The 27,793-nt window shown below is 36.8% G+C and overlaps 1 protein-coding gene across 1 annotated transcript in view; it reads right to left on the bottom strand.

The window, feature by feature from the left end:
• The window catches only part of SNTG1 (syntrophin gamma 1), a 710,288-nt gene that overhangs the window by 14,417 nt on the left and 668,078 nt on the right, over positions 1-27,793 (bottom strand). Inside the window, 3 exon segments of the mRNA XM_053715033.1 lie at positions 382-407; positions 410-491; positions 13,378-13,470. Coding sequence (XP_053571008.1) covers positions 382-407; positions 410-491; positions 13,378-13,470 — 201 coding nt within the window.

Raw genomic sequence — 27,793 nt, 5'->3', positions numbered from 1 at the left:
TTTTTTAATTTTTTTTATCCATTTACTCTGCACTTATAAGAGGTTTTATTTGGAAAATGTTATGGATGGTTAATAACAAAAAGACTTGAAAAAGGAGTTACAAGAGACTAAACCAACAGGATCCTACTCTGCACTTGGGACTTTATAAGATCACAGAAAGACTTTTGTTCCAAGCTATCCAGTGTGGGGGTGGTGGATCATGTCATGGTTATTGGAATTGTTTGCATTATTTCTTCATTTTGAATTGTACTCAATAAAAAATATTTCAACTAAAATTGACCAAGTTGCTGCATGGTGAATGAAAATATATAGAGAATTATGCTACCAAAATGTTGTAAGTACTATTTAGAAATGTAAAATTATTATGAAAAAATGGCTTACCTTTGCTTCAATTTGTTTTGTATCTTGTTCTGAAACAAAAATTTAATTTTACTTTTTCCATCATCTGAAGAGCCTTTCAGTTGAGAGAACTTATATCTCCAGAGGATAGCCTTTAAAATATAAAAAATAAAAATGTAGATCACAGCACACACAGAAAAATCAGTGTTTAATTGATAAAACGTATGCACTTTGACATAGTAACCACAGATGTTGTGGGGGGAAAAAAATATTTGGATGGTATGTTAAAAATGGTCTTCATTCTCTTGGTATCTTTTGTTGAAAAGCAGGGATGAAAGCTCAGGAGCTTGCCCATGTCTAGAGCACTATATGACAGCAGTTTTCCAAGAATATGATCCATTTGCAAGAGCACTAGATAGCAGCACTATTTTCTGCCATGTAGTACTCCAGGGTATCTCTTCAACAAAGAATACCATGTGAACTAAGCAAATCTGATTTTAGAAGCAAATTGTCATACCCATTTAACTTTCTCGGAAAACCCCCCAAACAATTTAAGATATGGGGGCCGATTAATTAACGGCCGAATGCATCTTTATGCATCGGTTTCCACACGAGCCTTCAGGCTAACCAGAAACAGGAGTTAGGAAGCAGCTGTCTTATGATCGCTGCTCCTTAACTCATTCGCTACGTCTGAGGCTGCGGACACTAATCTGCCCTTTCGTATACGATTGGGTTGGTTGACATCCCTTGCTAGTGGTCGATTGGCCGTGAATCTGCAGCGGCAGATTCACGAGAACTGCTTGTGCAATGATAAATGCAGACAGCGTATGCTGTCGGCATTTATCAATCTGCGGCGGAAATGATACGCTACAGCGGATCATGTCCATCTGCAGGATAATAAATCGGCCCCATGGAGTGTAAGGAGTATGACTATTCTAGACAAACACACAGAAATATAGGGATAGATGAGAAATATCTGAAAATAAGAAAAATACTTTTAAATGGATATTAATATTTAATAATGTGTTTTATGGTGTATTTGCTGTATTTAAGAAGATTTCATAGGGGGAAATGTTGTAAGTATTTTTACATTTCTATTCCTATATATATCTGTATATAGCTATACATATATATATATATATATACATATATTTATATTTATTTATATATAAATATATATTTAAAAAAAATAATTAGAACATTTTCTGCTTTGTGAAGAAAATTGAAATGTAAAATATGCCTAACTACCTTTGGGTATAGCACACTTGGTTAAACGTGGTGTTGGGTTATCATGTGATGTGTTAAGTTAAGACTGTCGCGGTATCAAAAGTCCTGAAGTTAATTTAAATTAATTTAAATATTTCACATATTAAATTCTCAAAAGACAAGCTTTTAAAGTGCATTAAACTGAATATAATTGTATTGTTTCTGTTTTGAAACAAAACCAATGACCTTTTTAATAAAGTGCATTTAGTCTAACTACATATTTTCGGCTAGATTACGAGTTTTACGTTATGAGGGGTGCGGTGCTAACTTGCACGTTATTGTCACCGCTCACTTCCCACAGCGCTGGTATGACAGGTTTTCATAAACCCGGCGTTATTAGGCAAAAAGTGAGCGTAGAGCAAAATTGAGCTCCATACCGCACTCCAATACCAGCGCTGCTGAAAGCCGCAGTGAGCTGGTTTTACGTGCTCATGCACAATTTCCCCATATTGGGGGGGGGGGGGGGGGTTATTTTGATAGGGCAATTAGATTAGGTGTAATTAGTTTAAATATCTGATCATTTCTTTTTTTTTTTTTTTGTATAATTTAGTGTTTGTTTTTTTTTTTTGTCATTTTTGGTAATTGTATTTAATTTATTTAATTGTAGTGTAAGGTTTAATTTAGTGTAACTCAGGTTAGGTTTATTTTACAAGTAAATTTGTATTTATTTTAGCTAGGTGGATAGTAAATACTTAATAACTATTTACTAACTAATCTACCTAGTTAAAATAAATACAAACTTGCCTGTAAAATAAAAGGAGCGACAGATTAGTGGTTAATAAATTTAGGTAGGTGGCAGCGATGTTAGGGGAGGCAGATTAGGGATTAATAATATTCAACTAGTGTTTGTGGTGCGGGAGTGCGATGGTTTAGGGGTTAATATGTTTATTATAGCGGTGGCGATATCGGGAGCGGCAGATTAGGGGTCAATAAGTTTATTTTACTGTTTGCAATACGGGAGGGCCTCAGTTTAGGGGTTAATAGGTAGTTAATAGGTAGTTTATGGGTGTTAGTGTACTTTTTAGCACTTTAGTTATAAGTTTTATGCTACAGCTTTGTAGTGTAAAACTCATAACTACTGACTTAAGATTGCGTGTACAGCTCACTTTTTGGCCGCCCAGAAAAAGCTTGTAATATTGGCACTATGGAAGTTCCATTGCTTTTTTACTCATACCACAAAACTCGTAATCTAGCCGCTTGTTATTTCTTGTAGATTGTGCCTAAAAAACCCTTGCTGTTTTTATAGGTTTTTTTTAGACTTAACTGTTAGGTGCCAGAAAAAAAAGTGTTTCACATACTTGCTATAAGATTGAATGATTAATGAATCTTGCCTATGCAACTTTTCATAAATAACAAGTGACAGCCATGTTTGAAAGAATTCCCAAAAAACAATACACTGTTTTAACTGAATAGAGAAAATGTAAGCAATATTTGTATTCAATTCCTGTCATCTGACATAACATTATAGAGAATACAACACTTAAAGGGACATAAAACCCACATTTTTTTCTTTCATGATTTAGAAAGAGAATGCAATTTTAAACATATTTCTAATTTACTTCTATTATCTAATTTGTTTTATTCTCTTGATATTCTTTGCTGAAAAGCATATCTAGATATGCTCAGTAGCTGCTGATTGGTTGATGCACATAGAAGCCTCATGTGATTGGCTCACCCATGTGCATTGCTTTTTCTTCAAATAAGGATATATAAAAAATGAAGCAAAATAAATAATAGAAATAAATTCTAATGTTGTTTAAATTTGTATGTTCTGTCTGAATCATGAAAGAAAGATTTTGGGTTTAGTGGCCCTTTAATTAACATTTATACAAAAAAAAAGACAAACAATACTCAGCGTGACATGCAAGATGTGCTGAGTATGTTTTTAACAGTATATCCAAACTAATATATTTTTTTTAGGATTTTTTACTTACATGGTAACATTACTATTTAAACTGTTAATCACACACGGCTAGATTTGGAGTTTTGTCGGTAACGACCCACATAGCTAATGCTGGCTTTTTTCTAGCCGCACCTTTTAAATAACTCTGGTATTGAGAGTTCAGAGAATGGCTGCATTAGGCTCCAAAAAGGGAGCGTACAGGCATATTTAACGCCACTGCAACTCTCGATACCAGAGTTGATTACGGACGCGGCCAGCTTAAAAAACGTGCTTGTGCACGATATCCCCATAGGAAACAATGGGGCTGTTTGAGCTGAAAAAAAACCTAACACCTGCAAAAAAGCCGCGTTCAGCTCCTAACGCAGCCCCATTGTTTCCTATGGGGGAAACACTTCCTACGTCTGCACCTAACACTCTAACATGTACCCCGAGTCTAAACACCCCTAACCTTACACTTATTAACCCCTAATCTGCCGCCCCCGCTATCGCTGACCCCTGCATATTATTTTTAACCCCTAATCTGCCGCTCCGTACAACCCCCGCCACCTACATTATCCCTATGTACCCCTAATCTGCTGCCCTAACATCGCCGACCCCTATATTATATTTATTAACCCCTAATCTGCCGCCCACAAAGTCGCCTCCACCTAACTACACTTATTAACCCCTAATCTACCGACAGGACCTGAGCGCTACTATAATAAATGTATTAACCCCTAATCCGCCTCACTCCCGCCTCAATAACCCTATAATAAATAGTATTAACCCCTAATCTGCCCTCCCTAACATCGCCGACACCTAACTTCAAACATTAACCCCTAATCTGCCGACTGGAGCTCACCGCTATTTTAATAAATGTATTAACCCCTAAAGCTAAGTCTAACCCTAACACTAACATCCCCCTAAATTAAATATAATTTAAATCTAACTAAATAAATTAACTCTTATTAAATAAATTAATCCTATTTAAAGCTAAATACTTACCTGTAAAATAAACCCTAATATAGCTACAATATAAATTATAATTATATTGTAGGTATTTTAGGATTAATATTTATTTTACAGGTAACTTTGTATTTATTTTAACCAGGTACAATAGCTATTAATAGTTAAGAACTATTTAATAGCTAAAATAGTTAAAATAATTACAAAATTACCTGTAAAATAAATCCTAACCTAAGTTACAATTAAACCTAACACTACACTATCAATAAATAAATTAAATAAAATACCTACAATTATCTACAATTAAACCAAACACTACACTATCAATAAATAAATTAAATACAATTCCTACAAATAAATACAATGAAATAAACTAACTAAAGTACAAAAAATAAAAAAGAACTAAGTTACTAAAAATAAAAAAATATTTACAAACATTAGAAAAATATTACAACAATTTTAAACTAATTATACCTACTCTAAGCCCCCTAATAAAATAACAAAGCCCCCCAAAATAAAAAAATGCCCTACACTATTCTAAATTACAAAAGTTCAAAGCACTTTTACCTTACCAGCCCTGAACAGGGCCCTTTGCGGGGCATGCCCCAAGAAATTCAGCTCTTTTGCCTGTAAAAAAAACACATACAATACCCCCCAACATTAAGACCCACCACCCACATACCCCTAATCTAACCCAAACCCCCCTTAAATAAACCTAACACTAAGCCCCTGAAGATCTTCCTACCTTATCTTCACCCTGCCAGGTTCACTGATCCGTCCTTGGAAGTGTTGATCCAAGCCCAAGCGGGGGGCTGAAGAGTGACGTCCATCTTCGGGCTGAAGTCTGGATCCAAGCGGCGAATGAAGAAATCCATCATCGGGCTGAAGTCGGAAGTCCATCATCGGGCTGAAGTCGGAAGTCCATCATCGGGATGAAGTCTTCTATCAAGCCGCATCTTCAATCTTCTTTCTTCTGGAGCGGAGCGGAACCATCTCTCTTCCAAGCCGACGCGGAACATCCTCTTCAACCGACGACTAGACGACGAATGACGGTTCCTTTAAATGACGTCATCCAAGATGGCGTCCCTTGAATTCCGATTGGCTGATAGGATTCTATCAGCCAATCGGAATTAAGGTAGGAATATTCTGATTGGCTGATGGAATCAGCCAATCAGAATCAAGTTCAATCCGATTGGCTGATCCAATCAGCCAATCAGATTGAGCTCACATTCTATTGGCTGTTCCGATCAGCCAATAGAATGTGAGCTCAATCTGATTAGATCAGCCAATCGGATTGAACTTGATTCTGATTGGCTGATTCCATCAGCCAATCAGAATATTCCTACCTTAATTCCGATTAGTGTTAGGTTTGTTTAAGGGGGGTTTGGGTTAGATTAGGGGTATGTGGGTGGTGGGTTGTAATGTTGGGGGGGGGTATTGTATGTGTTTTTTTTACAGGCAAAAGAGCTGAATTTCTTGGGGCATGCCCCGCAAAGGGCCCTGTTCAGGGCTGGTAAGGTAAAAAAGCTTTGAACTTTTGTAATTTAGAATAGGGTAGGGCATTTTTTTATTTTGGGGGGCTTTGTTATTTTATTAGGGGGCTTAGAGTAGGTGTAATTAGTTTAAAATTGTTGTAATATTTTTTCTAATGTTTGTAAATATTTTTTTTATTTTTTTGTAACTTAGTTCTTTTTTATTTTTTGTACTTTAGTTAGTTTATTTAATTGTATTTATTTGTAGATATTGTATTTAATTAATTTATTGATAGTGTAGTGTTAGGTTTAATTGTAGATAATTGTAAGTATTGTATTTAATTAATTTATTGATAGTGGAGTGTTAGGTTTAATTGTAGATAATTGTAGGTAGTTTATTTAATTAATTTATTAATATTGTAGTGTTAGGTTTAATTGTAACATAGGTTAGGATTTATTTTACAGGTAATTTTGTAATTATTTTAACTATTTTAGCTATTAAATAGATCTTAACTATTTAATAGCTATTGTACCTGGTTAAAATAAATACAAAGTTGCCTGTAAAATAAATATTAATCCTAAAATAGCTATAATATAATTATAATTTATGTTGTAGCTATATTAGGGTTTATTTTACAGGTAAGTATTTAGCTTTAAATAGGAATAATTTATTTAATAAGAGTTAATTTATTTTGTTAGAATAAAATTATATTTAACCTAGGGGGGTGTTAGGGTTAGGGTTAAAATTAGCTTTAGGGGTTAAAAAAATTATTAGAGTAGCGGTGATCTCCGATCGGCAGATTAGCGGTTAATACTATTTATTATAGGGTTATTGAGGCGGGAGTGAGGCGGATTAGGGGTTAATACATTTATTATAGTAGCGATGAGATCCGCTCGGCAGATTAGGGGTTAATAAGTGTAGGCAGGTGGAGGCGACATTGAGGGGGGCAGGTTAGGGGTTAATAAATATAATATAGGGGTCGGCGATGTTAGGGGCAGCAGATTAGGGGTACATAAGGATAAGGTAAGTAGCGGCGCTTTGCGGTCGGCAGATTAGGGGTTAATTATTGTAAGTAGCTGGCGGCGACGTTGTGGGGGGCAGGTTAGGGGTTAATAAATATAATATAGGGGTCGGCGGTGTTAGGGCAGCAGATTAGGGGTACATAAGTATAACGTAGGTGGGCGGTCGGCAGATTAGGGGTTAAAAAAATTTAATCGAGTGGCGGCGATGTGGGGGGACCTCGGTTTAGGGGTACATAGGTAAGTTTATGGGTGTTAGTGTATTTTAGAGCACAGTAGTTAAGAGCTTTATAAACCGGGGTGTTAGCCCAGAAAGCTCTTAACTACTGACTTTTTTCTGCGGCTGGAGTTTTGGTCGTTAGATTTCTAACGCTCACTTCAGCCACGACTCTAAATACCGGGAGTTAGAAAGATCCCATTGAAAAGATAGGATACGCAATTGACGTAAGGGGATCTGAGGTATGGAAAAGTCGCGGCTGAAAAAGTGAGCGTTAGACCCTTTCCTGACTGACTCCAAATACCGGTGGTAGACTAAAACCAGCGTTAGGAGACTCTAATGCTGGTTTTCATGGCTACCGCCCAACTCTAACATCTAGATTTAGAGTTTTGTTGGTAACGACCCGCGTTAGCTAACGCTGGCTTTTTTCTGGCCGCACCTTTTAAATAACTCCTGGTATTGAGAGTCCCACAGAATGGCTGCGTTAGGCTCAAAAAAAAGGAGCGTAGAGCATATTTAACGCAACTTCAACTCTTGATACTAGAGTTGCTTATGGACGCGGCAGCTTCAAAAAACGTTCTCGTGCACGATTCCCCCATAGGAAACAATGGGGCTGTTTGACCTGAAAAAAAACCTAACACCTGCAAAAAAGCCGCGTTCAGCTCCTAACGCAGCCCCATTGTTTGCTATGGGGAAATACTTCCTACGTCTGCACCTAACACTCTAACATGTACCCCCCGAGTCTAAACACCCCTAGCCTTACACTTATTAACCCCTATTCTGCAGCCCCCGCTATCCCTGACCCTGCATATTATTATTAACCCTAATCTGCTGCTCCGTAAACCGCCGCAACTTACATTATCCCTATGTACCCCTAATCTGCTGTCTCAAACACCACCGACCCCTATATTATATTTATTAACCCCTAATCTGCCCTCCACAACGTCGCCTCCACCTGCCTACACTTATTAACCCCCTAATCTGCCGACCGGACCGCACGCTATTATAATAAAGTTATTAACCCCTAATCCGCCGCACTAACCCTATAATAAATAGTATTAACCCCTAATCTGCCCTCCCTAACATCGCCGACACCTAACTTTCAAACATTAACCCCTAATCTGCCGACTGGAACTCACCGCTATTCTAATAAATGTATTAACCCCTAAAGCTAAGTCTAACCCCAACACTAACACCCCCCTAACTTAAATATAATTTAAATCTAACAAAATTAATTAACTCTTATTAAATAAATTATTCCCATTTAAAGCTAAATACTTACCAGTAAAATAAATCCTAATATAGCTACAATATAAATTATAATTATATTATAGCTATTTTAGGATTAATATTTATTTTACAGGTAACTTGTGTATTTATTTTAACCAGGTACAATAGCTATTATATAGTTAAGAACTATTTAATAGCCTAAAATAGTTAAAATAATTACTAAATTACCTGTAAAATAAATCCTAACCTAAGTTACAATTAAACCTAACACTACACTATCAATAAATTAATTAAATAAAATACCTAAAATTACCTACAATTAAACCTAACACTACACTATCAATAAATTAATTAAATACAATATCTACAAATAAATACAATGAAATAAACTAACTAAAGTACAAAAAATAAAAAAGAAACTAAGTTACAAAAAATAAAAAAATATTTACAAACATCAGAAAAATATTACAACAATTTTAAAACTAATTACACCTACTCTAAGCCCCCTACTAAGACCCCCAAAATAAAAAAATGCCCTACCCTATTCTAAATTACTAAAGTTCAAAGCTCTTTTACCTTACCAGCCCTGAACAGGGCCCTTTGCGGGGCATGCCCCAAAGAATTCAGCTCTTTTGCCTGTAAAAAAAGACATACAATACCCCCCCCAACATTACAACCCACAACCCACATACCCCTAATCTAACCCAAACCCCCTTAAATAAACCTAACACTAAGCCCCTGAAGATCTTCCTACCTTGTCTTCACCATGCCAGGTATCACCGATCGTTCCAGGCTCCGAAATCTTCATCTAAGCCCAAGCGGGGGCTAGACATCCATCATCCGATGGCTGAAGAAGTCCAGAAGAGGCTCCAAAGTCTTCATCCTATCCGGGAAGAAGAGTAGATCCGGACCGGCAACCATCTTCTTCCAAGCGGCATCTTCTATCTTCATCCAATGAGGACATGCTCCATCTTGAAGACCTCCACCGCGGACCCATCTTCTTCCTACGACGACTTCCTGACGAATGACGGTTCCTTTAAGGGACGTCATCCAAGATGGCGTCCCTCGAATTCCGATTGTCTGAGAGGATTCTATCAGCCACTCGGAATTAAGGTAGGAAAATTCTGATTGGCTGATGGAATCAGCCAATCAGAATCAAGTTCAATCCGATTGGCTGATTCAATCAGCCAATCAGATTGAGCTCGCATTCTATTGGCTGTTCCGATCAGCCAATAGAATTCAAGCTCAATCTGACTGAAACGATCGGTGATACCTGGCATGGTGAAGACAAGGTAGGAAGATCTTCAGGGGCTTAGTGTTAGGTTTATTTAAGGGGGGTTTGGGTTAGATTAGGGGTATGTGGGTGGTGGGTTGTAATGTTGGGGGGGGGGTATTGTATGTGTTTTTTTTACAGGCAAAAGAGCTGAATTCTTTGGGGCGATGCCCGCAAAGGGCCCTGTTTCAGGGCTGGTAAGGTAAAAGAGCTTTGAACTTTAGTAATTTAGAATAGGGGTAGGGCATTTTTTTATTTTGGGGGGCTTTGTTATTTTATTAGGGGGCTTAGAGTAGGTGTAATTAGTTTAAAATTGTAATATTTTTCTGATGTTTGTAAATATTTTTATATTTTTTGTAACTTAGTTCTTTTTTATTTTTTGCACTTTAGTTAGTTTATTTCATTGTATTTATTTGTAGATATTGTATTTAATAATTTATTGATAGTGTAGTGTTAGGTTTAATTGTAGGTAATTGTAGGTATTTTATTTAAATAATTTATTGATAGTGTAGTGTTAGGTTTAATTGTAACTTAGGTTAGGATTTATTTTACAGGTAATGTTGTAATTATTTTAACTATTTTAGCTATTAAATAGTTCTTAACTATTTAATAGCTATTGTACCTGGTTAAAATAAATACAAAGTTACCTGTAAATAAAAAATATTAATCCTAAAATAGCTATAATATAATTATAATTTATATTGTAGCTATATTAGGATTTATTTTACAGGTAAGTATTTAGCTTTAAATAGGAATAATTTATTTAATAAGAGTTAATTTATTTCGTTAGATTTAAATTATATTTAACTTAGGGGGGTGTTAGTGTTAGGGTTAGACTTTAGGGGTTAATCCATTTATTAGAATAGCGGCGAGATTCTGTCGGCAGATTAGGGGTTAATAATTGAAGTTAGGTGTCGGCGATGTTAGGGAGGGCAGATTAGGGGTTAATACTATTTATTATAGGGTTATTGAGGCGGGAGTGAGGCGGATTAGGGGTTAATAACTTTATTATAGTAGCGGTGAGATCCGCTCGGCAGATTAGGGGTTAATATGTGTAGGCAGGTGGAGGCGACGTTGAGGGGGGCAGATTAGGGGTTAATAAATAAAATATAGGGGTCGGCGGTGTTAGGGGCAGCAGATTAGGGGTACATAGCTATAATGTAGGTGGCGGCTCTTTGCGGTAGGCAGATTAGGGGTTAATAATTGTAGGTAGCTGGCGGCGAAGTTGTGGGGGGCAGGTTAGGGGTTAATAAATATAATATAGGGGTCGGCGGTGTTAGGGGCAGCAGATTAGGGGTACATAAGTATAACGTAGGTGGCGGTCGGCAGATTAGGGGTTAAAAAAATTTAATCGAGTGGCAGCGATGTGGGGAGACCTCGGTTTAGGGGTGCATAGGTAGTTTATGGGTGGTTAGTGTACTTTAGAGCACAGTAGTTAAGAGCTTTATAAACCGGCGTTAGCCCAGAAAGCTCTTAACTACTGACTTTTTTCTGCGGCTGGAGTTTTGTCGTTAGATTTCTAACGCTCACTTCAGCCACGACTCTAAATACCGGAGTTAGAAAGATCCCATTGAAAAGATAGGATACGCAATTGACGTAAGGGGATCTGAGGTATGGAAAAGTCGCGGCTGAAAAGTGAGCGTTAGACCCTTTCCTGACTGACTCCAAATACCGGCGGTAGCCTAAAACCAGCGTTAGGAGCCTCTAACGCTGGTTTTCACGGCTACCGCCAAACTCTAAATCTAGGCCTAAATCTAGGCCACAGGAAATTAATGATAAACTGTTTGAGCAACTGCTACACTTTATTTTAAATTACCAGTCAAGCGAAGTGTTCTGAAACGGTCTATCACAAGATACTATTATCTGGCTTAAATTGGTTGATTTCCATTATTAACCCATAATAAGAGCATATAAAGGTATATACACAATGATTTTATAGGGATAATAGCTTTCATTTGGTTTGGATAACTCCCTGGATCATAACCAAGGGAAGTGCATGCAATAAGCAATTATAATAAGCTATCCCTAAACCACACAGTAGTTTTCCATATTAGTCCTACAGCCCTATTTTAATTTTGTGTGTTTTTAGATTCTATGGTGGACTTGTAAAGAGATACAATATGTAGTGGTAGTGATATACCCACTCATGAACAAGATCCACTTTAAGTCTGAGTATTGGTCTTTCTTGCATACATGTTAATAAAGTGTTGTATTCTCTCTAATATATTTATTTAATTAATGTCTAATTCAACATTTGTGTTCACAAGCCTGTAAATCCCCTGTTTTCCTTAAATAGATGATCATGTCACATAACAGAATAGTAGTTGTAAATATAAACACACACACCAAATGTACCACCAATCACAATAACACTTTAGATATTCAATAATGGTCCAAATCTATCAATTTATAAACTAATTGAATTATTAAAAGGCCATAAACCCCAAATTATTCTCTCATGATTTACATAGAGCATGCAATTTTAAACAACTTTAGAATTTACTTCTGGAATCTAGTTTGCATTGATCTCTTGGTATCCTTTGTTGAAAATCATACCTAGATAGGCTGAGGAGCAGCAATGCACTACTGGGAGCTAGCTGCCGATTGTTGGCTACAAGTATATGGCTCTTTTCATTGGCTAAACCAATTTATTCAGCTTGCTTCCAGCAGTGCATTTTGCACCTTTAACAAAGGATAGCAAGATAATGATCCAAATTTGACAATCAAAGTCAATTAGCAAGTAGTTAAATTTGTAATCCTCTATTTGAATCATGAAAGAAAAACTTATGGTGGCCTATTTGTGTGATCTCACAGTGATTTAATTTTTTTATCGACCTTCTGTTTGTAATTTCGGCAGCTATAAATTTATGTCAGCATATTGTTCAGCAGCTGGAATAAGATGACTGTTTCAATGTGTTTGCCTGTTAACTCTAATCTATAAAAAGAGAAATATGTCTTCTCTATAGTCAAATGGAGAGCACCACCTTAAGGGTGGTAAATTGTAATTTTGGTAATAAAGCTTTTAACAATAATATAGAACACAAGTGATGATCTTGGTACATGAGCTGAGAGCCTCTTGAATCTGCACCAAACTGACAGAGATTGTTATATAAAACCCACAGAAACAGTTTGTGTCCAGTGTGTGTCTAGGAGAGGGAGTTAAGAAAAAAAAAGAAAATGCAAGTATGAAGTAAAATTAAGATTGTGTTTTTTTCTGAGTCCAAAGAATGCACATTGCATACCTCTCAACTTCTATTAGAAAATACCCAGAATTTAAGCAGTACCATAGGCAGAATTGTGACAACTCACAAATGGAGTTCAAGTAGATGGGGCAGAGCATGTGTGCGATGCAGGCACATCTAGCAATCCAGTTTAATTTTGTGAAACAAGGGCATTTACAGAGAATTGAGCCTAGTGGGAAGAACAGTGTGTATTTGCAATATTAGTAACGCTTCTGCTCTCTACTGGGTCAATAATAATGCACTGTTCTGCACTATATATTTTTACTTTTGTTATAGTCTTTACTAACATAAGTGATACCTGTATGCTTGAAAACAAAGAGATTTACTCTATACATATTAGATTAACAATCAAAAAGCACATAATATTATTTATATATTTTGGATATTCAATCACACATGAATAAATAATGATATCTTATATTAATTCTAATTGCATTTGAAAACCTAAGAGAAATAATCGTAATCATTACCTTGGTTGCAGCATCAAAGCAGATGAATCCCATACCAAAGTCAATGGTAAGGCCCATTAGATGACTTTCAATCACACAAGCATATGTTTTGCACTGTAAAAATATGTCACACAAAAGTATAATTACTTACAGTTTACAGAATGGTAATAATATATTTCTAGAAGAGTAAATATTTTTATGACTCAAATTTTATAGTTTACTACATTAAGGAGTAGATTACTAGTGGTGCGGTATATTGCGTTTTCGCAATTGCGAAAACTCTGCTAGCGTTAAGCTTTGTGCACTAGTCTGGTTGCGCTCATATTACAAGTTAAAAAAAAATGTAATTTGCGCAAGCGGTAACCCGACTAGCGCAAAAATCTGAACATTACATATTGCGTGTGCGTTCACGAATTTCGCCATAGAAGTCAATGAAGAAACAAAAAATGGGGAGAAAAACACTAACACCTGACTATCATGCAAACATGATCACATTTTCACAATTGCGCTAACCCAACATGAACATATGAATATTTCATATTCCAATTTTCTTAACATAACGGAATATGTTCTATTTATTCATAATTAAAAAATTCTACATTAATCTGATGTTTTTTTTAAACAAATATATTTATACCTATATATATATATAAATTTCGAGAAATAGACAGAGGGGAAGCAAATGCTGTAGAGCTATATTATAATAACCTTAATTCGAAACAGATAAATGTCTACAAAGTAGCTATTTGGTGCAGACCCTTAATAATAAATGTCATGGAACAAATAAGAAAGAGTAAACAAGAACAACATCTTGTTATTAAAGACAGGGAAATCAGCACTCTTTTTTTAAAAAAAGATAGAAATGCTCAAAAATATGTTTCAATAAAAAATTGTATTTGTGAATCAGTAACGTCTCGCTCTGTGAGAACATCATCAATCCTTCAAAGTATGAAATTCTGAAAGACACATAAACTGTGTTGGTACACAAAGACATACATTTTAAAATACATATATATAAATAAGATTATATGTGCAAGATGCATCCTAAAAGAACATAAACCGGTCAGGGATGAACACAGGTGCAGAGTAATTCAAGCTGTTAAGAAGGAGAGTTTGCTTAACCAACTGCACCCTACTGCTCACAGAACCCCCAAACAATTGCAGCAAGGAGGTATGCCCTGGGCAGATACAAAATGGGATCTAAGAAGTTAAATGCAAAACTCTTGCTTAAATGCAGTTTATCATTGCAAGCATAAATATCAACATAAATACAGCTTAGCAGAGCTAATAGTGGAGAATACAGTAGCAAGCACAGAGGTATATTGTAGGAGGAAAGTTATCTAGACTGACTACACCCTGCTGCACACAGCACCCCTAGTTACAGAGGTATATACTGGGCAGGTTGAAAATTGGGATCTAAGTAGTCTTGTAATTGACCCACCTAAATATGTACATTGTTCATGAAATAGAAACACTTCAAGCATAGAAGGATTAGTAGGCAGGTTAGTGACAGTAATGCTGTAGTGTCAATTGTAAGCCTTTGCAATTATGCACTTGTAGGTAATAGATTCAATTTGAAGTAATCAGCAGGTAGTTTATACAAGTCACAGTTCCATATATATATATATATATATATATATATATATATATATATATATATATACAGCAAGCCCTCCACAGGGATATTTATGCCTTTCCTTTAGGGTTTACTCCTACTTTTTAAAGCCCATCTATTGTCTTCTATTTAAAGAGTACATACAACCTTGTTGTCAGCTGAGAAGGCGATGGAAGCCTTGCGTATCCTTCTTAGAAATGCTTTGCTTGTGTAATCCGTGCTTTGCAGGCAAGCAGCTCCGAAGAACGCCAAAATTTCAAAACGGGACTCTGCGATCCTGTGCATACATCACATGTACCGGTCGGCTAGCCAATGCTGGCACGCGTTTCACCCCCTTGTCTGGTTGTGAGACAGGGCTTCGTCATAATTAATGGATGTAATATGGGATTGTACATTTTGGCGTTCTTCGGAGCTGCTTGCCTGCAAAGCACGGATTACACAAGCAAAGCATTTCTAAGAAGGATACGCAAGGCTTCCATCGCCTTCTCAGCTGACAAAAGGTCATATGTACTCTTTAAATAGAAGACAATAGATGGGCTTTAAAAAGTAGGAGTAAACCCTAAAGGAAAGGCATAAATATCCCCGTTGAGGGCTTGCTGTATATATATATATACGGAACTGTGACTTGTATAAACTACCTTCTGATTACTTCAACTTGAATCTATTGCCTACAAGTGCATAATCGCAAAGGCTTACAATTGACACTACAGCATTACTGTCACTAACCTGCCTACTAATCCTTCTATGCTTGAACTGTTTCTATTTCATGAACAATGTACATATTTAGGTGGGTCGATTACTAGACTACTTTGATCCCAATATATATATATATATATATATATATATATATATAGATATATATTTCAAGGTAATTTGGAAATTTCTTTACTAAGCAGTTAGTATTTTTACACTGTTTCATTCGAGAGTGCACTATATATCTAATTACTATTAAAACCATGATTGTTGAAGCTGGTTGATAACATTGTTGGGTTTATTTTTTTCTCCACCTTCCGACTGCTTGAGGTTTGTTACAGTATGGCTTTCAAACTTTCTGATGACAGGTGGAAAACCAATATAAGTGAAGCCTTTAAACCAGTTATTAATATTGATGAAACAAACACTGACAAAAAAGCAGTGATGTATTTTCAGCCTTCAAAGAATATAAGAAGAAGGCACTTAAGGAGCTAAAAGTTAAATGGGAACTAGTCAGCTTACAGAATTATGTGAAAGATGATCTTATCCCGAGAGGGCTTAGAATACGGTTATATCCAGCGGTCAGTTTTAGAGAGGAAGATGCTAAAAATGAATTTAGCCTAAAATGGAATGCAATCCTTACAAGATGTGCATTAGAATTAATGCAATTGATGATTGATGAGGATGAGAAAAGACTAGAACAATGTAAATCTGAAACAATTGCCAAATATGAGAAAGTTAATTTGTATGCATTGTAACAGGACAATGGAGAAACAATACGATAAAAGACAACATTTTACAGACAAATAGAGGGGGAATTGAGGGCCCTATTCCCGTGTGAACTTACAATCTAGATGGGTAGGAGGATGGGAAACATGAGGTGGGGACTGCAGAGGTGAGAATAATATTAGTGAGGAGATAGAGGGCAACTGTTAGTTAAGTGAAGTTAGTATGTTAATAAGTCGGGTGATAAGCTTCCCTGAACAGAAAGGTCTTTAGGAAAGTTTAAAGGAGGAGAGGTTAAGGGCAAGTCTGACAGCTCAAGGACATGCGTTCCAGAGGGTTGGTGCCACACGAGAGAAGTCCTGTAGTCTAGAATGAGAGGAGGTTGTGGTAGAGGATGCAAGAAGCAGGTCATTGTTGGATCCTAAGGGACAGTCAGGAGTATCTGTTGAATTGTCTGTTCCCCAAATATTATGTCAGTAAAACGACAAGGGAACTGAAAAGTAGAGTATGGCAGCACAGAGATGATATAAAACATGAGGACAAAGACATTCCAATAGCGAGACCTAGAAGACGAGGTGGTAATTTGGATAACGTAATATTGCAACATGAATCAATGTGGATTTATAGACTAAACACCTTAAGTCCCATTGGTTTAAATAATAAAATTGAGTACTCTTGTTTTCTTTAAATAAATGTATGGTCAACTGTATTTATAATGGCTGGCTGTATATGCCACAACAACACAGGGGAACTGTCATTTCTTAATTACATATTTATATATATAGTTTCATTAATGTGATTTAAGATGACTGCTAAAACTTGTTACATTTCACTAACATCCTATTTTGTCGTGGTATATATAACTCTATAATTGTTTAAAATATACTTTATTTCATTTGTTTTATGTAAATATATGATACTTTCTTGCAGTTGGCTTCACAAGGCAACCTCTTACATTGTAACAAAACATAATTATGGGTAGCTTTATCATGCCCATTGACATCACATCTGATGAAACGCATCATGTTTAAATAATAGATGACAACGTAACCGCTACGTCAGATACAAGCTGTGTGTGAATCAACGCTGCATTCAAGAAGCAATGGTTTTTAGAATCGCAAGTGAAGCTGCCGACCAACCCACGCTGAGTGACCGCAGAAATAATAAGGTACTAAGAGTTTCCTCTTACCACGGCGGATCAAGCGTTTTTGAGGTGAGGTTAGGTACGGCTGTTTCAAGTCTTGCACATAATGCTCATAATTAATAGATGTAATATGAGATTGTACATTATCTCCACATATCCATAGATGTTAAAGGAGCTTAAAGTGGATAACAAGAAGTTTGTTCAAGTATGGTCACAGACTCTCTACAATTACAGTCTTTTTTTTACTTTTTTGGGGCCCCACAGCTACCCATCCCTTTGCACAGGACTTGCTATATTTATTAGGGTTGATATCATAAGTCGGCCGGCTGCACTATAAAGTATTCAGTTTTAAGTCTTACGTTGTACTATAACTTGGTACATCTATTTTTGGATTTGTGAATGAAATCTTAGCGTACCCACACAGCTTGCTCTGGTCACTGTTTTATGTGTTTTTTTGTGTGTAAGTCTGTTTGGTCTTGTGAAATAACAGGTGGAGGATTGATATCCCACTTGTGTTCAACCTACTTCATTTGTTTTTGTAATAAAGCGCAGTTTTATCTACAGTGCAGCCTGTTGTCCTTCTTTGACATAAAATTATTTAGTTTTTTGTCCTTTCTATCCTACTATGTTGAATATATATATATATATGTATATATAAATAAATATATGATTAAATAAATGTATAGATACAGATATATATATATATATATATATATATATATATATATATATATATATATATATATATATATATATATATATGAATATCTTTTTAAAAATACTTAGAACACAACTGTATTGGGTGGGCAACTTGGGCTGACGGGTCTATTTTACCTATCGCTGTTTTATGTTGCCTTATCCTATATTTATGCATTTTGTTGTTTCACTAACGTAGGCCAAGCCACATGGGCATTTGATTACGTAAAGAACAAATTGTGACTTGCAAGTTTAGTGACCTCTGATGGGTAAACGCTTCCCAGATCTAGTATGAGTTACAGTGTTGCCTGTTTGAATCAAATTGCACTGTGCACAATTATTACAAGGGAAGGTAAACTTGATCCGTCTGCCCTAGTTGCCCACCATTTTACACTGTATGGCCACAACAAGAGTCAATTGAAATTTCAGGTAGTGGATGGTGTAGGTCCTCTGAGAAGATGAGGTAATAGGCAAAAATTGCTATTTGAAAAAGAAGCACTATGGATCAAAAAATTGGACTCTATGATCCCCTATGGTCTAAATAGGGAGATTACATGGGGAACTTTCTTATAGGGACTGTGGTTCAACTGTAAATTCAGGTGGAGTTATCCCAAATATTTCTGCATTATTAATTTAGTACATTTTATCTCATTTGAGATTGATTGTGGGCTTTTTCGGTTAAATAGGAGTAATAAAATCACTATTTTTTTTTAATATAGATCCTATGGAATAGGTTTTTATATTACTAATATACAAGAATTATAAACTGAGTGGAGGTATTTGATTTGTGTACTCCTTTCTGTCCCCACTATTATTTTGTATTTTTTAAGATTTGTGCATAAACTTCTGGAGGACTGGGTGAGATTCCTCATAGAACGGAGTTTGTTCCTTTATCTCTAACCTATTGCTGCTGCATACTTACTGGCTGACTGTTGTCCTTAAGTGCCAGTATTACTCCTTACACCTTGCATGTGAAATTTATGCTGAAGACATCGGTACTCACATTTACCCTATGCTTCTAACAAGGCAATCTTCTGCATGAACTGCTTAATCAATCTGCTTAAAAGCTCTACATTTCTAACCGCTTGCATATAACCCTGCTACATCTGTAATCAAATTTACAGTTTACCTATACTCTGAAGGCACACTGGACACTCTAGATAAGGGCTTGGCTCAATTTATGTCATGGACTGACATCTATTAGAGTTCTATATGACTGGGGACGCCCAGTGATACTGTTTTTTTTTTTTACTGTGTTTTTGCATTCTTGCAGAATTGTGCATTATATATGTATTTTCACTACTGTATATTAAATAAATAATTTTTTCACTTCAGCATACATATGACTAGATATGACTTTTATTTGCATATTGACTCTTTGTTAGTGCGGGGACAATAACATTTATTTTCATTATTATCTGGAGGTGTCTATTCTGGAGTACACCTTGGTCCCGAGCATTATTACTTTTGTTTTATACATTTTTTAATTGAACCTTATACCTTAGTGCTTATCCATAATTTTGTGTATGTATGTATATATATATATATATATATATATATATATATACACACATATTGAGTCTTTCCTAGTCAAATATATTGAAACCTGCAATATCCTTTTTAATCAAGTGTAATATGTTTTTATGTTTGTTTTTTAAATAGAAATACTTTAATTTCCTATGTTTTTCAAGCGATGTCACACTGTCGGATCAGGTCCGACAGACCTTTGATAAATAGGCTTGCCCGTATGTATCATTACACACTCATCGGAGTGTGTAATGCCCACCCCTTCAATTGCGCGACTGAAGGGGCTGTCAATCACCGAGAGCGAGCGTGCTCTCTGTGATTTTGCTTCGCCACCTAAGAGGTGGCGTAGGGTGTAGGAAGCAGCGGTCTAATGACCGCTGCTTCTTACATTATGGGAAGCAGGCTCGCATATGCGAACCTGCCCCGCAAAGGCTCCAGAGCAGCTTTCGCTGCTTCGTACATGGAGCCCTTAATCTAGGCTAAAGATGCCCAAATTACAAATTGAAACAAACTACTTCCTAATATAGTGATATTTCCAGGACTATGACCTAATGCATCAGTAAAATTTAAAAAGTGAAATTTTGCTCTTTGAAAATATATATTCAATTTCACTATATCAAAATGAATTTTAATAACAATATCCAATTTAATAATTATTTTAAAATGGCAACTCACAGTAATATTAAGATCACCATAATATATTTTGTAATTCAAAATCATAACAGCACATTTTTTAGTCAACATCCCTATAACAATGTTCTGTTGTGTAAGTGGGATTTTTAAAGGGAAAAATTTACAGTATATAAGTTATTAGGTCATTTTGATTTTAAACTGGACTAACAATAATCATGAATGATTATTTAACAGGGTAGTAGTAAAAATAATAATCAAATTCATCATGATAAATAATATCACTGATCATAAGAATTTACAGTTGTGTACCCATGAACAAAATACCATTGAGACAACTTTAAAGTTATAAATCTCCAGATACATTGAATTAATTTATTTACTCATTAAAATAACAATTTTACCAATTGTTCAGCTTCAATTTCAACTGATACAGTTCAGAAAATATGGCTGCAAGCGTGACAAAGGATTCTCATACTGTATTGTGGGTAAAGTGTGCAGTCCTAATGAAATTTGCTACCCTTTAAATTCTTATCAGCTTCAAAAGTAGTTATATTTTCTATTATGTCCGAGGCGTTCTTATATGTATTGTTATTCTTTTATAAGAAAGGTAGCAATTTTCAACATATTAAATATGATTGAAATAGTTTATTTCTTTCTCGCTATGTTACAGTCGAATGATTCTCAGCTTGAAGATAAATTGAATTTTGGCATATTTATTTTAAGCTGAATGGACACAGTTATATTTATCGCATTTGTACTCTTGAACTCTCTTTGAATGCTGCACCTCATAGAAAAAACAGCGTGACATAAAATTATCCATATAAGAATATTAATTTTCAGTATTTCTTCTCACTATGAGACATTTTTTGAACATGCATGCCAGCTGTTCCTTTCATTAAAGCATATCCTATAACATGACGTCTGACAGTGATAAATTCTTATTAATTTTTATTCTCTCATCAGCATAAAGCTAACGCTCTTTCAATCTAATTTTGAACGTGTGGGAGATCGTCCTTGATGGATTGCAAATAGAATCATTTTATGGCATATTACTAAGTACTATCAATAAAGATGAATCGTTTCTCTTGTATAAATGTTGACATAAACATGCACTTTCAAACAAAATCTAAGCACACAGAATGTACACTCACAACTATGAAACTGTTAACTCCCAGTAAGTAAATTGTCTGACTCTACAGTTAATGTATTAAACCGATACATCATTTGACTCACATCTTAAATCTTTTAGGACTATAAAAGGTTTCCTATCTCCATATAATATGGTTCCATATTATCTGCAATATGTTCCTTTTTGGGATCTTTTAGTGACTGTTGTTTTATTAACATCTCTGAGAGAGATATTCAGTATACACAGATAGCACAGGCATGCAATAAATATCAATTTATGGCAAAAAACTCAAAGAAAATGGTTAACGGAAAATACATTCTCGAGATATTAGTAACTGAGGAATATGTAGCTATATATTGTACAATGTTCCAATAAATGATGATTGGATATAGATAATTGTTTTGCAACATACAGTATCTGCTGGGAGCAAAACACTCTGATGTGTCTGCATTATTGTATATACCTACACAGACACAAACAAGATGTCCTGCTGTCCATATCTCATTCAGTGCAGATTTACTGTTACTGTTCTGATAAATTATTCACTGGTCTAAACAAATACAGTTAATCAGTTACAATTCAGGAGAATTGTAGGGCTAGAAAAAAATGTTCAAGAATGTGGCTAATTATATTATATTCTGTGTATATATATATATATATATATATATATATATATATATATATATATATGATATTTTTTTTTTACTTATCTGGTAACTGTAATGGTAAGAAGCATACAAGCAAGTCTGCCTGTTGTGTAGATATCCCTTTCTTAAATAATCACATTTATAGGGAGCCACTTACTGTATTTGCCTTCTACTTATCACACTCATATTTTGATTTGATGTAATTGAGTTGACATCCTGTTAGTACTGTGATATATACTTGTCAGCAATGGTGTATTATTTCCCCTTATTATTATTATTATTGGTTATTTGTAGAACGCCAACAGATTCCGCAGTGCTATAAACAAAGAGGGAGTACAACAACACAATTATAGGGATCAAATGGGTAGAGGGCCCTGTTGCACTGTTGTAGTCAGCTCTTAAGAAGGTGATCTACAAACAGCTGGACTCTTAGGCTTACATGCTAAGGGGGTTCAGGGGATAGCAATGTAGGAGTGGAACTGGTATAAAGTAAGGTTAGCATAGGTTATATGAATCCCTGAACAGTACAGTCTTTAGGGAGCGCTTGGAACTTTCAAAACTAGGGGAGAGTCTTGTGGGGCGAGACAGAGAGTTCCACAAAATGGGAGCCATTTTGGAGAAGTCCTGTAAACAGGAGTGTGATGAGGTAACCAGAGAGGAGGAGAGTAGGAGGTCATGAGTAGAGCGAAGGGGACGGGAGGGAGAATATCTGGAGACAAGGTCTGAGATATAGGGGGGAGCAGTGCAGTTGAGGGCTTTGTATGTCAGAGTGGGAATTTTGTGTTTGATCCTAGAATCAAGAGGAAGCAAGTGAAGGGATTGGCAGAGAGGAGCAGCAGATGAAGAGCGACGTGTAAGGAAGATGGGTCTGGCAGAAGCATTCATTATGGATTGTAAAGGAGCTAGGCAGCAGGTGGGGAAACCAGAGAGGACAGAGTTGCAGTAATCGAGGCGGGAAAGAATGAGAGAGTGGATTAAAATCTTAGTTGTGTCTTGTGTAAGGAAGTGTCTAATTTTAGAGATATTTTTAAGGTGGAAGTGGCAGGCTTTAGCCAAGGACTGAATGTGAGGAGTGAAAGAAAGATCTGAGTCAAACGTGACCCCGAGACATTGGCATGCGGGGTAGGGGTAATGATGGAGTTATCGACAGTTATAGAGAGATTGGGGGTGGAGAAGGGGGGGAAATGAGGAGCTCAGTTTTGGAGAGATTTAGCTTGATGTAGTGAGAGGATATCCAGGAAGAGATGTGAGAAAAACATTAAATGACACAGGTTAGCAAGGAAGGAGATAGGTCTTGTGCAGAGAAGTAGATTTGGGTGTCATCGGCATACAAATGATATTGGAAACTGTGGGACTTTATTAGGGAACCTAGTGATGACGTGTAGATTGAGAAGAGAAAGGGACCGAGGACAGAGCCTTGCGGTACTCTGACAGAAAGTGGTGACGGGGCAGAGGAGGCCCCAGAGAAGGCTACACTAAAGGTATGGTTTGACAGGTAGGAAGAGAGCCACAGAAGGGCTGTGCCACAAATGCCGAAGGATTGGAGGGTTTCGAGCAAAAGAGGGTGGTCAACAGTGTCAAAGGCTGCAGACAGATCAAGGAGGATAGGCAGAGAGAAGTGGCTTTTGCTGTAAGTAGGTCATTGGTAACCTTAACAATAGCTGTCTCTGTGGTGTGATGGGGATGAAATCCAGATTGCAGTGGGTCAAGAAGGGAGTTTAACGTAAGGAAATGGGATAGGCATGCATATACTAGTTTTTCAAGAAGCTTTGAGGCAAGAGGGAGGAGGGAAACAGGGCAGTAGTTGGATGGGGAGGTAGGATCAAGGGAAGGTTTTTTGAGGATAGGTGTGACTAGTGCATGTTTCAGCGATGAGGGAAATATACCGGTGCTGAAGGAGAGGTTGAAAATGTGTAAAATTCAAAAGATGAGGCAGCAGTCGTTCCTTGTGTGGATAAAAGTCAAATCTTTATTCTTCAATTAAAACATCACAGGTTTATGTTTTATGAGGTTTATGATTACGGCACTGCCGAAACTAGTCAACCAGCCTGCATTCTTTTTACCCTTTGCTGTGATGTTTTAATTGAAGAATAAAGATTTGACTTTTATCCACACAAGGAACGACTGCTGCCTCATCTTTTGAATTTTATCCATTTTGGGGATGACAAGGAGTCCCCACTTTTGGCAGTCAGTCTCCTGAAGGATCCTCACACTCTGGCTACAATACAGTGAAGTTGCTTGAGAGTAAGTGCCGTGTATTCCTGATGGTGATAGGCTGAATGCGACATGCCCCCGATGACGTCATACACCACGCCATGGAGACCCAGCAGTCTAAAAGTGTAAGAGAACAGAGAGGAGCTGACCCTTGCAAGGGAACCGGTGTTTTTTGCCGAAATATAGGACTACACCTCTGAGGAGTTTGCACTGATAAACCTACCGGATACTAGTGACTTCTAACAGCAGAAGGGTGAGTTTTGTGATTTCATATATAGTATAGGGGCAAGGGTAGCAGAGAGGGAGGGGAGTAGCTGTGAGGGGAGTAGTAAGAAGCTACACATGTCGTCAAACTTAATTTGACAGGTACCTTGCCCCTTTTTATGTAAATTCCGGCCCCTTTTTTGCCCATATACTCGCCCCTGGAATCTGCCCCTTTTTAATATTGATAATGATTTTGATATGGTAATGATATAGTTGCGTAATAAATAAAATGTATTTTTATTCATTGTAATGATTTTGATATGGTAATTATATAGTTGTGGAATAAATAAAATGTATTTTTATTGATTGAATAATTGCTTTATGAATGAGCAAAATGTTTTTACTTTGCTGTGGTATATGTAATATCCAATATGTTTTGTAGTTAGTGAATATTTGTAACACCCTTTAAATATTTATACTTAAGGATATGGGCAAGATAAATCTGTAATAAACATGTTCGGACTTGCCCGCAGTACAGAATTCCGTACTAGGGGCATAAGACAAAGCTATATATTCACACAAAAAACTGAAAACAGACATGGCCTTAAACATGTATATTAAAAATATATATACTGAATGGGAAAAAATCATGAAAACTGTAGTTTAAAACACATTATCTTCACACATACTCAAGTATATATGTTTCTACTTTCTTCTGGCATTGTCTTCTGCTATATCACACAGGCTGAGGATTCAAAATGCCTGTGCAAGACGAAGTTATTTATATATACACACACACACAGAGAGAGAGAGAATTACAGACAACTAGAGAGAGATGTATTCATACACAAAAAATAAATAAATATATATATATATACACACACACACACACACACACACACACAGATGTATTCACAAAAACACTCAAAACAGGCACAACCTTAACAAATCATGAAAACTGTAGTTTAAAACACATTATCTTCACACATACTGAAGTATATACTTTTCTACATTTTTCCAGCACTGTCTTCTGCTATATCACACAGGCTGAGTACTCAAAATTAGTGATGTCGCAAATAGTTCGCCGGCAAATTTTTCCCGGTGAACATAGCTTGTTCGCGTTCGCCGTGGCGGGCGAACATATGCCATGTTCGATCCGCCCCCTATTCGTCATCATTGACTAAACTTTAACCCTGTATTTCACAGTCTGCAGACACATTTCAGCCAATCAGCAGCAGACACTCCCTCCCAGACCCTCCCAGCTCCTGGACAGCAGCAATTTTAGATTCATTCTGATCCTGCATTCTTAGTGAAAGGAGGGATAGTGTAGCTGCTGCTGATTTTTTTTTTTTTTTGCAAAACTTTATTTGAAGATTAAACATAGCATAACAAAGGCCAATAATTATTTGAGAGTGTGCACAAGTACAATATTGACAGTCCAAAGGACAATACATGAGAGTTTTTGGTGTGCAACCGGAAGGTCACGGAAACCTCCTGTGGTGAAATAATGTCCATGTTTGTCCGAAGGCAGGAACTGCCTCTAAGGTAATTATCAAGGCCACTGTGGGTTATGTCCGTTTCAATATTTGAACAGTAAACTTTGAATCATCAAATGCAAACAAGAATAAATTCAATCTAAATCTTTCACAGTCTGTGTTTCTTATGGTAAGAGTGGGGGGGGGGATAAGCCTCCCGGATAGAGGGAGTAGGGTGCAGGGGGGGTGTGGTAGGGTAGGAGCGGGAGGGGAGGGGTGGGCTTCATCTTTTTGGAGAGGGATAGAAATTAGGGGGGGTAAAAGGGGGAAGGAAGGTCGGTGTAGGTGGAAAGGGAAAGGTTTGGTGAAGGTCGCAAGCCGCCGCAGGTGGAGGGGGAAAAGTTCAGTATAAGAGGGTTATGATCTCACCCGTAGTTGTGGAAGGGGCATACAGAGTGTAGAAGGGTATAATTAAGGAGGGGTGTCCCTCCATGTTAGGGATATATATTCATATAGGTCTAGTCTCCCTATCTTGGTGTAGTGATATCTTTCGAGTTGTAGTTGTGTGGTTACTAGGTTTTCCCAGTCTTGTAGGTAAGGTATGGTCTCTGTTTTCCAATTTTTAGGGATCAGGGCCTTGGCGCTATTAAGCATTATGATATATAGGGTCTTGTTGTGTTGGCTGTTGAATTTCGGGGGGTCAAGGTAGAATAGGGTTGACGCGGTTGGATGTATGGAAAGTTGAAGCTTTTTGTTAATCTCTGTGAATATCCCTTCCCAAAAGTCTCTGATTTTGGGACAGTTCCACCACACATGTAGTACAGTGCCCTCCTCCCCACAGCCCCTCCAGCATTTCTCCAACGCATTAGGGTATATCTTTTTAATTCTGTGGGGGGTCATGTACCATCTGCTTAGAAATTTATATTGGGTTTCTTGTGTTCTAGCCGAGATTGAGCATTTTTTTGTTGTGTCAAAGACTTTGTGCCATTGGTCGGGGTCATACTCCTGACCCAGCTCCCTATGCCATCCCTGCACATATGCAGGGAGATTGTGGAGGCCGTTGCGGTGTAATAGTTCGTAAAGTCGAGAGATCACGTGTTTTGCTGGATTAGTCAGGATGCAGAGATTTTCAAAGGGTGTGAGTGGTCTAAAAATAGATGTTTTGTGTCGGTGTGTTGCTACATAGTGTGCTATTTGGGCATAGTGGAACCAGGATGTAAAAAGGTCCTGGTCCCATTCTCTGAGTTCTTGTTGTGTTTTGAGTTTATTGTTAGAAAGAGCGTTGTATATCGACAAATTATTTAAAGGTAAGGTGTGCTTGAGTTGTCCTTTGGGCATTTGGATATGCGTGTCTGGGTTACCTCTAATTGGCATGAGGGGAGAGGTAGGTGATGAGATATGGGTCTGGGTAGCTACTATTTTGTCCCATGTCAACATGGTCTCCTTGAGGAGCGGGTATGATTGTAAGGATGTTGGACGATGTTTCTGAGGGATCCACGCTAGGGATCCAACGTTATAACATTTGAGGATATCAGAGTCTAGTCCTATCCAAGCTTTATGTATTAAATTTTGACTCCACTCTATTATGCGCTGTAGTGTGATAGCCTGACTATAAGTGTGTAGGTTGGGAAGGCCTGTGCCCCCCGACGAGCGGGGTCTATATAAGGTGCTTTTGTTTATTCTAGGTTTGATTCCCTGCCATATATAATCCTCCATCGCTCTTTGAATGGTGTG

Source organism: Bombina bombina, chromosome 5 (assembly GCF_027579735.1).
Source record: "Bombina bombina isolate aBomBom1 chromosome 5, aBomBom1.pri, whole genome shotgun sequence".
NCBI classification, from domain to species: domain Eukaryota; kingdom Metazoa; phylum Chordata; class Amphibia; order Anura; family Bombinatoridae; genus Bombina; species Bombina bombina.
This window is presented reverse-complemented; position numbering and strand designations above follow the sequence as displayed.